Source organism: Heptranchias perlo, chromosome 25 (assembly GCF_035084215.1).
Source record: "Heptranchias perlo isolate sHepPer1 chromosome 25, sHepPer1.hap1, whole genome shotgun sequence".
NCBI classification, from domain to species: Eukaryota; Metazoa; Chordata; class Chondrichthyes; order Hexanchiformes; family Hexanchidae; genus Heptranchias; species Heptranchias perlo.
In genome coordinates, this window is record NC_090349.1 from 38,679,716 (window position 1) to 38,697,659 (window position 17,944).

The 17,944-nt window shown below is 43.1% G+C and overlaps 1 protein-coding gene across 1 annotated transcript; it reads right to left on the bottom strand.

Annotated features, from left to right (window-relative positions):
- Positions 1–1,355: 1,355 nt before the first annotated feature.
- Positions 1,356–12,516, bottom strand: gstt2 (glutathione S-transferase theta 2). Its single transcript, XM_068006085.1, has 5 exons — positions 12,270–12,516; positions 9,098–9,185; positions 7,960–8,110; positions 4,143–4,319; positions 1,356–1,812 (listed from the first exon to the last, which is right to left on the bottom strand). Exons 1-5 carry the CDS (start codon positions 12,379–12,381, stop codon positions 1,672–1,674), a joined length of 669 nt encoding a protein of 222 aa, XP_067862186.1. The 5' UTR covers positions 12,382–12,516; the 3' UTR covers positions 1,356–1,671.
- Between the last annotated feature and the right edge of the window lie 5,428 nt (positions 12,517–17,944).

Here is a 17,944-nt window from a genome sequence, read left to right on the forward strand (position 1 = left end):
TAACTAATGCCACTTGAACAGCATTTCCAAATCTTACTGCAGCCAATTGACTCCATGCAGGATGCACTTTAAAGGTTGTTTTATAATATGCAAAGTATGGACTAGGATATTAAAGATGCTCCTGAAGGTGAAATGCAGGCCATTTCATTATTTGGCATTGCTGTTACTCATCACCTTGGAGTGGGAGTCAGTCTCACCTTTTTGCTAAAGCCCTGATTTGAGTAATTGGTAAGCCTGCTAAGTGATGGTGAGCTTAGGCATCTGCAACATCGTGGTGGCTGGCATGTTACAAGCTGTTCTGCTTAAGGTCCTTCTACCACACTGTAAGATGATGTCCATTATACAGCTGATGAAGAAACTTTCAGCCAGCTACTGGAAAGTATTACTTGGAGGTTGCCTTTGAGAACATGTCACATTCAGCATTCAGTTCCTATCTTAGTTAGATTGCAGAGAGGCAAAGTGTTGCAGCTGTAGCTCTGCATCTCCAACTGCTGTTGATTGAGGTATGATGTGTTTCCATGCTGTGATAAGTTGCAATGCTCACCATAACTCAAAACGAGTACCTGCTATCAGCTGAGCAGAGCTCAAACTCCCATTTTTCAGTTGTCTATTGTCCACCTGGTGACTATCCTGGCAGAGGGAGGAGTGTGAGAAGGTAGGAGATATTTTTGGTGTTGAGTTGCTTCTAAGGCTTGGTGCTGGGAAATTAGAAATGAGTCAACCCTTCATGAAATGCTAGGTAATCAGATACCAGAGCCAAACAGATCTCCAGGTCACTGCTGACTGACCAGCCAGTGTGGTTCATTGATGGGATCTAAAGTTGGAAAAGCAGTCACTTGGCTCCAGATACTGTTTCGGCTTGCAGGGTTGTCCCAGCTGGACAAAGAATGCGTACCAGTTTTTAAACCGTAAGCTATGCAGTTTAGAGCTTCTTAAACTCCAGCAGTGCCCAGTTGGAGTTCTCTATGGCTAGGTGGGGTGTGACCATAGCAATGGCACTGTACTCTTCACATCAATAAATTACCATTGTGGAGTTCAGTTGATTAGAGACTTGAGCATGACGATGGGTTTATGTTTGGGTCAGATGCCTGTCTGAATTTTAAAAAAAAATCTCTGCTCTTATCATACCTGCTATAGGTAAAAGAGACTTGGAAATCAACCCTCTTATACACCATGTACTGAGCAAGCAATGATATGTTCTCCAGCCTCATCTCCCCATTATTTAATAAAAACACAGATTTAGCAGAGACAGAATTAAGAGGGTGAATGGGCACCTTTCAGACTGATCACACAAGACACAAGTGAATAATCTGCAAGAAAATTCCAGTCTGGAATGGAGAATGTATGAGGCTACATTTTAAACAATGAAATCTTATTTATTGAGGACTCCTGCAACAATGATTACATCTGTGCGGTTACCATAATTGTCTCCAGCACCACAGAGTTAGTTTACATTTGTAGTTTCACCTTGGTAACATTTGACCTCTACTACATGGTTTGCTGAAATTAAGTACTTGTAGGGCTATTAATAGTTATTGAACTATTAAAGTACATTAATCAACTGGTAACAGTTAAAAGCATATGGTTTTGAAAGACTAAATTCAGTCTCTAAGTTGACAATATGGTAATGACTCCCAAAAGAATTTACTGAAATTCAAGGTGATTTGGCTTTTAAAGTCTGGCTTTATTTCTCAGTTGATAAAGGAAAGAATGTACTTCATCAAATGTTTTCCCTAATGCTGATTGAACTCTGCTCCTCCAGGCGATTAATTTCGGACGATCTTTCAGTATGTCACGATCTGCTCCAAGTGGCTGAATTGTATATAAAAAAAAATGCAAATCATTCCAAATGTTACATTCAGTCATTTTAGTATTTTTAACCTTTCAGTGCAATTTAGCAGCAGGACATGATGCCTTTTCACAGCGATGCAGCTGGGATCAGAAATCAAGGAAAAGTTGTGGAGAAGTCATTAATTAGGTTATATTTACAACTGAAGAACGAGATCCTACTTAGGCCAGATTAATATCTTCTGCAGCATCATAACCAAACCTTGATTTTCATAAGTTGGTGTCATTAAAAAAAAAACATTGTTTCAAGAATTACTCATTGATAGTGTGATAACCACCACGACGCTGCTAAATGCCAGTGGTGGAACCCAGCTTTGATTTTATGCCGGCCAGTGAGTGGATGATCTCACCTTGATGACTGGTTAGGGGGAAATCAACGGGTGGAGTTGCAGCTTTCTGCCCTTTATTCTGCAGGCACTTGAGCAGAGCATCAAGATAAGCTGGGAGCAGGTCATGCTCAAATCTCAGTGCAGTTGGTACACTGCTTGAGGGACTTAATGTTGTCAAAAAAGAACAACAGATCTAATCCTTGTTTTCAAATCCCTCCCTATTTCTGTAACCTCCAATTCCTGCCTCTTGTGCATCCCTGATTTTTATCACTCCTCTATTGACTGTTGTGCCTTCAGCTGCCTAGGCTCTGAGCTTTGGAATTCCAGCCCTATGCCTCTCTACCTTTTCCCCTATAAGATGATTCTTAAAATGTACCTCTTTGATTAAGGTTTTGGTCACTTGTCCTAATATCTCCTTGTGTGGCTTGGTGTCAAATTTTATTTGATAACGCTCCAGTGAAGCACCTTGGGACATTTTACTGCGTTAAAGGTGCTATATAAATGCAAGTTGTTGTAAAATTTCTTTTATGATGCTCTCTTGCACATGTACCTAAAGTTTTCAAGGTGTAGTCCAGTAGTTCTCATGCTGACCAGCTAGGGGCACAATGGATGGATCTAGGGTCAGTTTTAAGAGAAGTCTGTCTAGTAAAGTGCTAAAAGGAGACTAACTTAATAAAATTTATACATATAGTGCAACTGAGAGCCTTTAAGACATTTGTTTTTCTTCTCACTTTAATAAACCTTAATTCTTAGAACTGCCCCAACTCTTCTTTTACCATCCCATACTCTGTCCTGCCTCTGCAGCACCATCAGCCCATATAGTAGCATAGTATGTTACAGCACAGAAGGAAGCCATTCAGCCCATCGTGTTTGTGCTGGCTCTTTTGAAAGAGCTATCCAATTAGTCCCACTCCTGCTCTCTCCCTGTAGCCCTGTAAATATGCAGCCACCTGGTCCATGTCTCTCAGCGTGCAGGAAAACACCTTGCTTTCTATTCCCGCTTCCTTCACTAGGATAGCCGCAACCTAAGTAGTGCTGCCAAAGCTGACCCTACTCTTGCTAAGCACGACTCACAATTTTTTAAGGAAAATATGTGAGGAATGAAATGGGTTTAAATTTTGTGAATTCTACTCTTGGCAAGTGTAAGCAGTAGTTCTCTTCCCAACTACTCACACGTGCCAAGTGGCACTTGTTGGGTTGGTAACTTTCTGGCTCCTCTTACTATTCCCCATTTAGACAGGTCTTGAGCTCCAGTGTGAGAACCATAGAGTGGAGAAAACCTAGGACAGGTAGTTTTGAAGAGCCTACAGTATGAGCAATTCCACTGCCGACAAGTGATTACATAAATGAACAATTAACAGCAGTTGAAATGATTGAGGATCTGTGTCAGACAGAGCCATATCCAAATGCTGAAAGAGCAACCCAACATTTGGGTCAGATGCCATGTAAAGGTGGCCTGTCAATATTGGATTGGTACTACATGGGAGCACTAGCACATCTAAAATACTGTCTCTTGTGCCAAAGCCACCTCACAGCAGATCGTTGTTACTGCACCAACCTTTAATCCATTGCAGGATCGGGCATAAGAGCCTGGATGGATTTCTTGTTTCAGAACTCAAGGCCTAACAGTAGAGTTGTGGATTTTAAACTCTCATGTCTAAATAACCGGCTCCTAGCTCAATTAATGGGGGATACTGACTTTAAAAATGTTGGTGCAGTAGATAGCTCTCTTCTGTTACTGGGATGATGGCTCAACTTGGAAGTTAGATATAGTATATGGATGTTTCTCTCACACTTGGGCTGTGAATAATGCACACTAACACTATATGGCAATGGTATAAATTTTCCCCTCATCTTTCACCTTTGAGATTAATTATTTTACCCCTTCCACTCCAAAATGCACATTTCAATGTGTTCAATCAAGTCATCCGATGTCTGTTTGAGCAAGGCATTTGAACACCATACCTGCATTAATTCACAGATGGCCAACAGATCAGCCAGTGTAATCTCATCACCACATAGAAAGGGCTGGTTCTTCAGAAACATAGATTCCAACATGTCCAAGGTTCCATTTAATTCAGACAGAGCTTTGGTCAGCTTATTCTCATCAACTGGCTGGCTTGTCATATGAGGAATCAAAACCTGCACGAATATATTGCAGAAATAAATTAGCGATACTCCAAAACGCTGTACCAGGCTGTGATGGAATGCAATTTAGTTCCCCCAATGATGCACATACCATTACAGGTGATGCCAAGTGGTGGGGAGGGAAAATTAAGAATGTGATATCAGCCTAGGCCACTGCCGCACTCCTTTAATAGGCTGACTCAGAAGTGGCATTGGTGATGGACTGGGTACAGATGGCCTTAGCAAGGGGAGCATATGAGGTGTGGGGAGACCTACAAAGGAAGGGGAAAGAAGAAAAAAAATTATAGTCAAATAACAGTAGCTCTCAGTGAGCCACATGACAACACATGCTCATTTGGTTCATTATGTTCATGTATTGTATTACTTCCTTATCTCATTGAATTTATCTGGTCTTACACTTCAGGCAAATGATGTGTTAATGGTTCAGACTGGTATTCAATGCCTCTGGGTCTATTAATGCAAAATGGCAGGATCATACTGCTCATGGTGCGCTCAGAAATTCATGGGATGTGTTGTGCACTATTACTCTGTAATAATCACTTGCCCTACTTGGCTCAGGTGATTATTACTGAAGTTAAGTTGCTTTTCCTTAGTGTATTTTAATTTCTTGTTCCTCCATTAAATTGTCTTAGTCTCCCGTGTAGTTTTAGGTCTTGAGTATTTGTTCCTTTGGATCTGTAGGATCTCTGCTTAAGAGTGTCAAGAAACAGGACCTCATGGATTGAATTTTGTCCAGTACTACTGTTATTTTTGATAAAGGGCCACAAAAAAAATCACCAGCCAATATATATACCCCTTACCAGTGCTATAAACTGTCTCACTAGTTACTTCCACGTACAATTTACAGTCTGTTAACTGAGTTGCAGCAGCACAGACATAAAATGCTTCTGTTAAAATGCAGTTGTGTGAATTTTTTTTCCGCTCTAGTTTTCTCCCCATCTCTCCTGAAAGCAGTGGCTCATGCAAGGCCTCTCCTGTACCTCACCCGAGTGGTCTTTCTTTTATTTATGGGTCTAGGTCATAAGGTGTAGATTCCCCCCGCCTCCCCGCAGGTAATTCGAGCGGACTGAGGTAGAAACTTCTTCAGGAGCCACTGAGCAAGCTCCCCGCTTGCCTCTGCACTTCCGGAAGTTTTGACTGTAACATATGATATATCTGCTCAAATATCAGCCAATGCATTTTTCTTAATTTGTGCCATGGTAACACTTGAGGTAAGGAACGCCTGCTAATCCCCAGTGTTGCTATGGGCAGCAGAGGGAGGGGGAGTGATTCAACTGTGAAAACTTTGGCAAAAGATTCTTCCCCCTCTTCAGCTGCCTCCAAGTCTGCCAACCACACTACAAGGCCAGCCACAGCCATTCTATGCGGCTTCCCACCCGCTCCCCAGGTGGACTCCTAGTAGGGAGCCTACCTCAATTAAACAATAGAACCTAACCCAAGAAAAATCGGCTGGGTCAGGGGTGCTTCTTTGTAAGGGGGGTGTTTTAAGTCCAGCCCCACCAACATCGGGATTCCTCAAAAGTGGAAAATCCTGGCATAAGTGTTAAATCACGGAGAAGGTTTCACAGCTGAGTCCAATCCTGTCCTCACCCAACATTCACACATTGCACTTTCCAGCAGACGTTACTAGACGACAATCTGTCGGCTGATCTTTTTGCCTCTCTAGCGCCTACTGCTAACTTAGCTGAGGTTGGCTAATTCGGCACAGACCACAGCTCAAACTCAGAATTTCCCTGCTCTAAATGACTCCGTTCCACATTGGGCAGAACTTTTATCAACTAAATCATTAGGGGAGTCTTTTGGGGAAGTCTGTTTTTGAAGTTAGGGTGGATGAAGCAGCTTGCTTACTTGCTTACCACTTGGATGAGTCTGCAGTTGTTAGTAGCTTATGAAGAGGACTTTTAAAACCCAAACTTAAGGAAGCAGACATACAATGTTGAATTAAAGGGATAACCAGGACTGCGCTTTAAAATTTAATTGAAATAACTAATAACTAATCTGAAAAAATGGAGGTGAGTTTAATTTTGGGCAATATCGAATTGGCCGCCCATTATATACTTCACCTTGTTTTCATCTACATTGAAGTCAGACGGAAGGGAAAATTGGGCTGTGTATATAATGGATGGTCAATTCGTCATTGCCAATTTTACACCGTTACTCATAGTTAAAATTACCCCCAATGTGTAATTAAAATCCATGTTAATGACTTTGAACTCATGAGGTCAATGCAATACATTAGCATGCTATCTGTCAGACATTTGATTTTGATAATTCAGACAAAGCAGAACAGATATATGTATCAGTGCTATGACTGTTGGTGCTCCTCTGATTTTTGTTCTTCCTAAGCTGCAAATACATGTTGATAAATGTAGCGTAATGTTTGTGGGTTGGGCTAACGCCAAGCATAACATGCTGGGCTTGGAATTAAAGGCTGTTGGAAGCGAAAGAGACCTGGGTCATAAGTTTCTAAAGGTCCACAACCAATGCCGAAAGCAAATAGGGTGCTAGGAGGATCCAATATAAAAGAAAGAGCACCACAGTGTCCTTGTTTAGGCCCCATCTAGAATACTGTGTCCAGTTCTGGTCCTCTCACATGGTGGGAAACATAAAGGCCCTAGAAAAGTTTCGGAAGAGGGCCACTAGATTAAAACCTGGTGTAAAAACTCTTAGCTGTCGCAATAGGCTCAGGGAGTTGGGTCATTTTATTCAAGAAAAGCATAGACTGCGGGGAGCCTTGATTGAAGTATTTAATGATGAATGGACTAGAATGTGTATAAGTGGACAGATTACTTGAATTAGATAAGTTAGGGAAAACGAGGCAAAATGCGTACAAGCTACGTAAGCATGGAATTAAGTTCGATGGGGAAAGGAAAACCACCTGACACGGGATTATTGGAGTAAGTTGTTGGCTCGTGCAGTGGATACGAGTTCGTTGCAAATGTTCAAAAGGGAGTTGGACAGGTTCCTGGAGGAGGCTGATATCGCTGCTTACAAACGGTAGCTGGGATGTTGGGTAAAGTTCCTCATATTCATTGTTATCTCCTGGAACTTGTTTTCGATTGCCTTTGGGAGGTGGAGAAGAATTGTCCAGAATTATATTTTCCCTGAATTGACCTAGGGTTTTTTAAAAATCTGTTTTTTTTGCCTCTCCCAGGAGATTACATGGCTGTTGGTGGGTGAGGTGTATTGGGGATCATGTTGCCTAGTTGCAGCATGGCTGCATGTTGTGTATGTTTCTCACACTCTTCCTCCTCACTGTGACACGTCACACTGTTTACTACTTCATTCTCAGGATGCCAAAGCTGTGGAACTCTCAAACTTTGGTTATTTCTATGATTTGCAGGCTTTTAAACCCATTCTTAGTGACACCGCCACCACGTCGCGATTACACACATCATCTCTCCTACTGCTTCCACTCTTGTTGCTCTCCTGGGCTACAGGCGTTAGCCCTTGACCTAAATCTTTCAATTAAAAAATCTGGCATGGCGTAATGTACATATAGTGTATGGTATGGAGCCATTTTTAAATGAAATTCAGAATGAAACATATTGACCTCACAGTTTAGAGTATTCCTTATCAGAGGCAAATCACAGTTCAGGAAAGTACGTTGTCCGGAAAGTTCTTTAATACCCACCTCTAAGATGAAGACTTTTGCTGCGTGAAACCTCACATTGGTGTGCTGCCATGCCATGTACTCATCCACTTTTGCCCTTTGCAATATCTCTTGAGGGTACCAGAACTGAGGGACATCGTACTTTGTTGCCAGGTACTTCAGAATGGCAACGCTGCAAACAAAATTCTTAATTCCAGTGAAACAAAATATTTGACTGCTTTCTACATTTGAATGTATTTGGATCAGTGTCACTATGGTCACCTGCATACTCAGGCAGTCTTGCAATCCATTATGCAGTTGTGCTTTTGCTATTATGTCCCCATTAAGTGAACCAATCATTGGTGCCCTCCTCCTCAAATCTTGTTTATATATTTTAAAAAAACACGTGTCACCATCAGTGTCCCATTAGGGGTAATGCCTGCAATTCATTTCCAGCATTTTCTGTTTTTATTACAGATTTCCAGCGTACGTGATTTGTCATTTCATCTCTACTAGAGCGAAACTATTGTGTTTTATCATGGGACCTCCTTGAACTACTCCAACTTATTTCACTCTATGTAACAGATGTAGAAAAAACTGGAGACCAAAGGCAAGAAAGGAATTCCACACATAACAAGATTTTTTTGTGTGTCTTATCGAAGACTGTGGGAGAGGAACTAGAAGGTCCTTCCCAGATAATATGCTGTTCTACCATCTCTTGCTTTCGCCTGGATCTTCAAGTTGAGGTCATGTCTCACTGTGCTGCCTCCTACTCTTTGAGAATTTGAAACTTCTGACTTCCCTCAGTTTTTCCACCTGCAAACATCAAACTTTAAAAACCAAGTTTGATACCACCTACTTTACAATCCATTAGTATGCATACGTTGGGGTCTGCTGTAATTCCAGCACTGAGTATAGGGTTCTGCCAAGACTCGTGGTTTCACCTGAGTGAGGCAACCACAGTCATTGCCACTGCTCTGACAAGTGCCCGCCTCATGGCTTAGTGTGTGATCTAGCACTAGCCATATACTAGGAACGTGTACCTGTTGTGTAAGAGCTTGGTTGGACAAGGCTGTGGTCTTGAGCAAGGTACTGGCTGATATGGATGTTTACCCCAAGAAGAGTCAAACTATTAAAGAAAGGAAGGAGGAAAAAAAAACAAATAAAAATCAGCACTCACCTTTCAGTCAGAACAAATCCATTGTCGACGATCACTGGCACTTTCCGCATTGGGTTCAGTTTAGTAAACTCTGGGCTGTTCTGTTCACCTGTTCAAATAAGACAGATGAAGATTAACTAGGGATCAATGTAGTTATAAAAAAAAAATCAGATGGATCAAACCCAAAATAAGCAGTGCCTCTTTATTGTGACTTGCTAGTGTCTCTGCAGTAAACTTTGCCCCCAGCTCCAAAGCCGTAGCTCTTCACTCCTCAAGCCCTGTTACATTTTCTGAATTTCAGGAAAACTTAGGGTCATTTTATATCCCTAGAGGATATTTTGGCATTCCAGATGTTTGCAACGTTTAAAAATGTATTTTACTTGTCCACAGGTTAGAGAGAAAGGCAGTTAACGGGATCTTGACAAGGCATGTAAAATATCAAATGGATTAGATAAGGTTGAGCCAGAACATTATTCCAAAAGTAAATCAAGTTGGTAGTGCCTGTGGACATGGAATGCACTGCCTGAAAGGGTGGTGGAATCAGATTCAATAGTAACTTTCAAAAGGGAATTGGAAGTATTCTTGAAAGGGAACATTTACAGGGCTATGGAGAAAGAGCAGGGGAGTAGGACGAATTGGATAAATTCAAAGAGCCAGCACAGGCACGATGGGCCGAATGGCATAAATTTAAATTAATGAAAAGTAAATTTAGAACAGAAACAACTTCTTTACTTAAAGGGTAATAATGTAGGGAATAATCCATGAGGCAGCAAGATTCCCATGTTATACATGCCCATGACACTAGAATCATGAGGGCCATCTGTGCCTGCTCTCTGATAGAGCTACCACTTAGTCCCACTCCCCTGATCTTTCCCCATAGCCCGGCAACTTTTTTTCTTTTTAAGTATTTATCCAATTCCCCCTTGAAAGTTACTATTGAATCTGCTTCCACCACCATTTCAGGCAGTGCATTCCAGATCATAACAACTCGCTGAGATCTACAAACCCCCAAGATCTCTGCCCTCCTCCAATTCTGACCTCTTGCGCGTCCCCGATTTTCATCGCTCCACCACTGACGGCCATGTCTTCAACTGCCTAGGCCCTAAGCTCTGGAATTCCCTCCCTAAACCTCGCCACCTCTCTCTCCTCCTTTAAGCTGCTCTTTAAAACCTACCTCTTTGACCAAGCTTTTGGTCACCTGTCCTAATATCGCTCTATGTGGCTCAATGTCAAATTTTGTTTGATAATCGCTCCTGTGAAGCACCTTGGGATGATTTACTACGTTAAAGACGCTATAGAAATGCAAGGTGTTGAGTTAAAAAAAATTCTCATCTCCTCCCTGGCTTTTTTGACAATTGCTTTAAATCAATGTCCTTTTGTGGGGTAGGGCCAGGCAGCGGCTCTCCCAGTACCCACATTACCCACTCCAGTCCTCTGATGGACAGCCAGGACACACTCAAAGTGATGCGTGCACCTGCCAAACATATATAAAAGCACTGGCCCCACCGTGGCAGCAGGTACACAAGTGGGGGTCAGTAGCAGAGGTTATTGCCCTCTCTCCCACGTTTTCACTGACAGAGCAGGGCCAAGGATTTTCAGAGCCCACATTTCAAAGTGTCAAAAGTCTATAAATAAAGAGAAGGGATGGCATGCAGTGGGTTTTTTTTGTGACTTGTGGCCAGAGATTTACAAGCACTTGACAATTTGCGAAAAGCAATTAAACTGACCTCAGGGCCTATTTAGACAACTACCTCAGCAGTGGTCTTAAGGGACAGGCCACCTGACCGCAGAGCAGAGAGAAAAAAAATCACAATCTTGCTCCAGAACACCTGTGTTCAACTAATGTAGCAACAGTTCCTCTAACTCTATACTGGTCTTCAAATTGCAACACACCCAATATGTCGAACCTGAAAATAAATGCAATTTGCAAGGTGTGGAGCAATGCTAATCTGCAATACTCTTGCAGTGCATGTACTTGATCTACCTGCATCTACATGCTGAGGTCGTGAAAGGCGCTATATAAATGCATTGAGTCAGAAGGTGGCGGGTTCAAGTCCCACTCCAGAGACTCGAGTACAAAATCTAGACTGGCACTTCTGTGCAGTACCGAGGGAGTGCTGCACTGTCGGGAGGTGTCGCCTTTCGGATGAGACATTAAAACAAAGCCCCGTCTGCCCCCTTAGGTGGTTGTAAAAGGACCCCATAGCACTATTTCGAAGAAGAGCAGCCGCGTTCTCCTCGGTGTCCTGGTCAATATTTATCCCTCAACCAACATCACTAAAACAGATTATCTGGTCATTATCACACTGCTGTCTGTGGGATCTTGCTGTGCACAAATTGGCTACTGCGTTTCCTACATTACAACAATGACTTCACTTCAAAAGTACTTCATTGGTTGTAAAGTGCTTTGGGACATGCTGAGGTCCTGAAAGGCACTGTATAAATGCAAGTCTTTATTTCTTTTATTACACTTTTTTTTCCCACAGAAAGGTTTTGGTTTCTAAAAACATAACTTTGGAAGCATTTACAGTACCACCACAACACTGGTGTGAAAGGGTTTCACTTGGCAACGATGCTGCAGTTATAGTGTAAATGCAGTCTGAATCTGGAGCCAAGGCCCAACTCAACACCGGAGCCAAGCGGAGTGAGACCCCCATGGATTAAGGAAGCTCACTTTGCCTGGCTTCAGTGACAGAGGAACAGGAGTAGGCCATTCAGCCCTTTGAGCCTCTTCTGCCATTCAATTAGATCGTGGTTGATCTGTATCTTAACTCCATTTACCCGTCTTGGTTCAGTAACCCTTGCCTAACAAAAATCCTAGAGTTTTGAAGTTTTCAATTGACCCCACCCAAGCCTCAACAGCTTTTTGGGCGAGAGAGTTTTTAAACAGATTTCCACTACCTTTTTGGGTGAAACATGTCAGTCTTTACACCTGACGTGCACTAGGCCAGTTTAGCGAAACCAAAACCACTTGAATTCTGAACTTTCAGTGTCAACAACCGCAGTTGTGCATGTTTACATGGCCTTATCTACACTTTTAAAAAAAAATAGTAGTGCTCATTCCTAAAGTTCTCCCCAAGAGGAGGAGGGGACAAGGGGAAGTGTTGGGGCTAAATGGCTACAACTCCCTCCCTCCCTCCCTCCCTCCCAGAGCATTCGGGCAGGTGTGCAAGAGCCTGGTTTCATTTCTCACCCTTCCGAAGGGCCACGGGTCTCTCGATGTGCGGGATTCCGGTGCGTTTGAGAAAGATCAGCACGGCCCTGGAGGGCTGCGAGAGCAGGTCGAAATAAACTTTCAAAGCCATTTAGTTGGGGGTGGGTTCGATTTGCAACAACCTCTAATGCGGAAACAGCAGCAGCAGCTCCGCTCCCTGATCTTGCAACATGGAGTTAGTTACAATGTAACTGGCGGGGCGGGGAGTTCAAAGCTTGAGGAAGGAGCTGCAATCGACAACTGCGGGTCGGATACCAGTCTCCGCAGTGGAGTACAGACACGATTAAACTGCTGAGAAATACACGCCTCCAAGTGACTGTCAACTTGTGCTGGATGTCTATTTTGTTATGCTCCCCAGCAACACAGCAGCTAATCCACCGGCCCCATGGGCTTTCAGAGAGCCAAACCAAACTGCAGAGATGTAAGGAATCTTAACAACACCAGGTTATAGTCCAACAATTTTATTTTAAAATCACAAGCTTTGGGAGGCTTTCTCCTTCGTCAGGTGAGTGAGTGAAAGGTCGCATATGCGATTTGAGAACCTTTCACTCACTCACCTGACGAAGGAGATAATCTCTGAAAGCTTGTGATTTTAAAATAAAATTGTTGGACTATAACCTGGTGTTGTAAGATTCCTTACATTTGTCCACCCCAGTCCACCACCGGCATCTCCACATCAAACTGCAGAGAGACAGAGAGAATTGTCATCCACTCCCCCGGAACAGTTCTTAAAAGCAACCTAGAGTTGGCACATAATAGTACGATTTTAGATATACAACTTTCTTTTTTGTTTGGTTTTGGACTTTATGTTTAAATTGCTGTATTAGTTGTGCCTTCCTCACACTTGAAAAATTGTTTTTTTTCCCCAGTCTGATCTGTATTGGTGAGTATGTAAAGGATAGAGCCATCTACAAGGCACAAGTCAGGAGTGTGATGGAATACTCTCCACTTGCCTGGATGAGTGCAGCTCCAACAACACTCAAGAAGCTCAACACCATCCAGGACAAAGCAGCCCGCTTGATTGGCACCCCATCCACCACCCTAAACATTCACTCCCTTCACCATCGGCGCACCGTGGCTGCAGTGTGTACCATCCACAGGATGCACTGCAGCAACTCGCCAAGGCTTCTTTGACAGCACCTCCCAAACCCGTGACCTCTACCACCTAGAAGGATAAGAGCAGCAGGTACATGGGAACACCACCACTTGCACGTTCCCCTCCAAGTCACACACCATCCCGACTTGGAAATATATCGCCGTTCCTTCATCGTCGCTGGGTCAAAATCCTGGAACTCCCTTCCTAACAGCACTGCGGGAGAACCTTCACCACACGGACTGCAGCGGTTCAAGAAGGCGGCTCACCACCACCTTCTGAAGGGCAATTAGAGATGGGCAATAAACGCTGGCCTTGCCAGCGACGCCCACATCCCATGAACGAATAAAAAATAAGGTTTGCTCACACCCACCCTGCACATAGAATCATAGAAAGGTTACAGTGCAGAAGGAGGCCATTCGGCCCATCGAGTCTGTGCCAGCTCTATGCAAGAGCAATCCAGGTAGTCCCGCTCCCCTGCCCTAGCCCCGTGGCCCTGCAAATTTTTTTTCCTATCAAGTACTTATCCAATTCCCTTTTGAAGGCCATGATGAAATCTGCCTCCACCACCCCCTCGGGCAGTGCATTCCAGATCCTAACCACTCGCTGTGTAAAAATGTTTTTCCTCATGTCACCTTTGGTTCTTTTGCCAATCACCTTAAATCTATGTCCTCTGGTTCTTGACCATTCCGTCAATGGGAACAGTTTCTCTCCATCTACCCTGTCTAGACCTTTCATGATTTTGAATACCTCTATCAAATCTCCTCTCAACCTTCTCTCTTCCAAGGAGAACAACCCCAACTTCTCCAGTCTATCCACATAACTAAAGTCCCTCATACCTGGAACCATTCTAGTAAATCTCTTCAGCACCATCTCTAAGGCCTTCACATCTTTCCTAAAGTGCAGTGCCCAGAATTGGACACAATACTCCAGTTGTGGCAGAACCAGTGTTTTATAAAGGTTCACCATGACTTCCTTGCTTTTGTACTCAATGCCTCTATTTATAAAGCCCAGGATCCCGTATGCTTTTTTAACCGCTTTCTCAACCTGCCTTGCCACCTTCAATGATTTGTGTACATATACCCCAGATCTCTCTGTTCCTGTATTCCTTTTAGAATTGTGCCCTTTATTTTATATTGCCTCTGCTCATTCTTCCTACTGAAATGTATCTCTTCGCATTTTTCTGCCACGTGTTTGCCCATGCCACCAGCCTGCGTTAAATTTCATCTGCCTGTCTATACCCTCTTGAAGTCTATCACTATCCTTCTCACTGTTCACTACACTACATCTGCAAATTTTGAAATTGTGCCCTGTACACCCAAGTGCAAGTCATTAATATATATCAAGAAAAGCAGTGGTCCTGGTATCAACCCCTGGGGAACACCACTGTACACCTCCCTCCAGTCCGAAAAACAACCGTTCACCTCTACTTTTTGCTTCCTGTTACTTAGCCAATTCTGTATCCATGCTGTTATTGCCCCTTTTATTCCATGGGCTTCAATCTTGATGACAAGCGTATTATGCGACACTTTATCAAACACCTTTCGAAAGTCCCAATTGTGCATTGCTCTCATCGACCCTCTCTGTTACCTCTTCAAAAAACTCAATCAAGTTAGTTAAACACGATTTGCCTTTAAGAAATCCGTGCTGGCTTTCCCTAATCAAACCATACTAGTCCAAGTGACTGCTAATTCTGTCCCGGATTATCGTTTCTAAAAGTTTCCCCACCATCGAGGTGAAATTGACCCTGTAGTTGCTGGGTTTATCCTTACACACTTTTTTGAACACGAGTGTAACATTCGCAATTCTCCAGTCCTCTGGCACCACCCCCGTATCTAAAGATGTTTGGAAGATTATGGCCAGTACCTCCGCAATTCCCACCCTTACTTCCCTCAGCGACCTAGGATGCATCCCATCTGGACCGGGTGATTTATCTACTTTAAGTACAGCTAGTCTTTCTCGTACCTCCTCTTTATCAATTTTTAGCCCATCCACTATCTCAACTACATCGTCCTTTACTGAGACTCTGGCAGTATCTTCGTCCTTGGTAGAGATAGATGTAAAGTGCTCATTTAATACCTCGGCTATGCCCACTGCCTCCATGAGTAGATCTTTTTGGTCCCTAATCGGTCCCACCCCTCCTCTTACTACCTGTTTACTGTTTACATGCCTATAGAAGACTTTTGGATTCCCTTTTATGTTGGCTGCCAGTCTATTCTCATAGCTTCTCTTTGCCCCTCTTATTTCCTTTTTCACTTCCCCTCTGAACTTTCTATATTCAGCCTAGTTCTCACTTGTGTTATCAACCTGTTATCTGTCATATACTCCTTTTTTCAGCTTCATCTTACTCACTATCTCTTTTGTCATCCAGGGAGCTCTGGTTTTAGTTGCCCTACCTTTCTCCCTCGTGCACAATCTACAAATGTACTAACCCAGGAGCCAAGCAAGTGCTGAGAGACTGAGAGCTTTGCAAAAGTTTACAACAACTAAAACAACGTGCATTTATTATTATATGCATTTATACTTATATTATTTAGCGCCTTTAACATAGTAAAACGTCCCAAAGTGCTTCACAGGAGCGTGATTAACAAAATTTGACACCGAGCCACATAAGGAGATATTAGAGCAGGCGACCAAAAGCTTGGTCAAAAGGTAGATTTTAAGGAGCGTCTTAAAGGAGGGGAGAGAGGTAGAGAGGTTTAGGGAGGGAATTCCAATGGACAAAGAGCCCTGAATATAGGCCTATGGTGTGGTTATGTTGAAAGTGCGAGGCGCAAGTCAAGCTGCAGGTGTACCGAACGCACTATCACTTGTATAGCAGAAGATCGTGAGGATTTTCCCATTTTCTGTATGTCTTGGCCAACATTTATGGGGTTTTTTTCGGGCTGCTATTATCAGCCCGTTTTGTGCTACTGGCTTTGACCAATTTCACCTGCTGTCTCTTCACCAGTGTGGTGCCTACCCATAATGCAGAAAGCTTGCACTAAACACATGTACGGTATTTCCCCAGCAGTTTGATAGAGGGCTTTCTCCATTGAACCATGGTATTTCATCATCCATTATTATTTGTTCCCTTGAACAAATTCAATTGATCTCTGTCCCAGTGGCTAATATTTATCTGCAGACATGGATAAGCGGATGCTGATCTTAAGACAATGAATGTCCACAACGGTTGTAATATATGAATCTTTGACTCTGCCCTGTATTGCTACAATTTGTGCAATTGTGGCCTTTCTTTGTTGATATTCAGGTCCAGATTTTATTTATTTAGCCCTAGGTAGAGCCTGAAATGGAGACCCCAAAATTCCACCATACTCATTGTCAAGTTAGCTTTCTAGGCCAGCCTGAGGTTAATTCTGTTCCCACAACCTCACTGAAAATAATCCAAATCTCTCATTATTTTCTCCGTCAATTTTCTCTCCTCCCTCGATTTGAAGGAGTTGACACATGTTGGGGTACAGTCTCATAGGCGGCCAGCAACCTGGTTTGAAATTGGACAGTCTTATGTTTAGTTGGAAACGGCTGCTTGATAATTATTTAAAACCATCCCTTAAAATGCCAGTAGCTGCAAGCAGGGAGGGTGGTGCAAAGGAAAGTGTATGCAGAGCCAAAGTCTGCCAGGCATGTGCACAGAAATGCTAAAAAAAAACGAAGTCAAACCTGGCCAGCAGCTTAGCAAGGATCCCCAATACAGTCCCTGAACTGCTGAGGCCCCTGAGTCAGATTTTATATGCATGAGTGGGCCGTTGTGTTAACCTTTTATGAACTACACAGTGCTGACTTGGATTGGGTAAGTGTTGGTCACTGTATTGTAGAACCTCACTCGAATAGTCATTTTACTTGTGTGTATGTGTGTGAGCCCAAAAAGTGAATGTTGACTGAATGGGCATGGTGGGATCACCTGATCCTCACCATGTCCACGTTTACATGCTTTACGTTGGCAGTCACTGGAGAGCAACCTGGAGTGGCAAAGCTGGCTGATTTTTTTTCCCTCTTTGGCCATGGTAACTTGTGATTGTGGCAGGGTGGGACTTCTGTCCACCGACTGCTCAGGCCTTTGATCTCATCCCAAATTCTGGGGTTGGGTCACTTTAATAATTACATAGAATTTACAGCACAGAAACAGGCCATGTCAGTGTTTATGCTTCACACGAGACTCCCCTTACCCCTCTTCATCTAACCCTAACAACATATCCTTCTATTCCTTTCTCCCTCATGTATTTATCTAGCTTCCCCTTAAATGGATCTATGCTATTCACCTCAACCACTCCTTGTGGTAGTGAGTTCCACATTCTCACCACTCTCTGGGTGAAGAAGTTTTTCCTGAATTCCTTATTGGATTTATTGGTGACTATCATATTTATGACCCTTAGTTTTCTACATCTACCCTATCAAACCCCTTCATAATCTTAAAAACCTCTATCAGGTCACCCCTCAGTCTTTTTTCGAGGATGAAATGTATCCCGCATGAAATGTATCCCAGGCTGTTAAGAGAAGCAAGGGAGGAAATAGCGGAGGCTCTGACCATCATTTTCCAATCCTCTCTGGCTACAGGTATGTG

Bases quoted from the DNA above. Each gene is read 5' to 3' on its own strand.
- gstt2 (XM_068006085.1), bottom strand. From the start codon at position 12,381: ATGGCTTTGAAAGTTTATTTCGACCTGCTCTCGCAGCCCTCCAGGGCC. The intron at 8,111-9,097 runs GTGAGTGCTGAT...TTTTGTTTGCAG, and splicing joins GGATTTGTTCTGACTGAAAG to CGTTGCCATTCTGAAGTACC. The intron at 1,813-4,142 runs GTATGGTGTTCA...TATACAATTCAG, and splicing joins CCATCTGTGAATTAATGCAG to CCACTTGGAGCAGATCGTGA.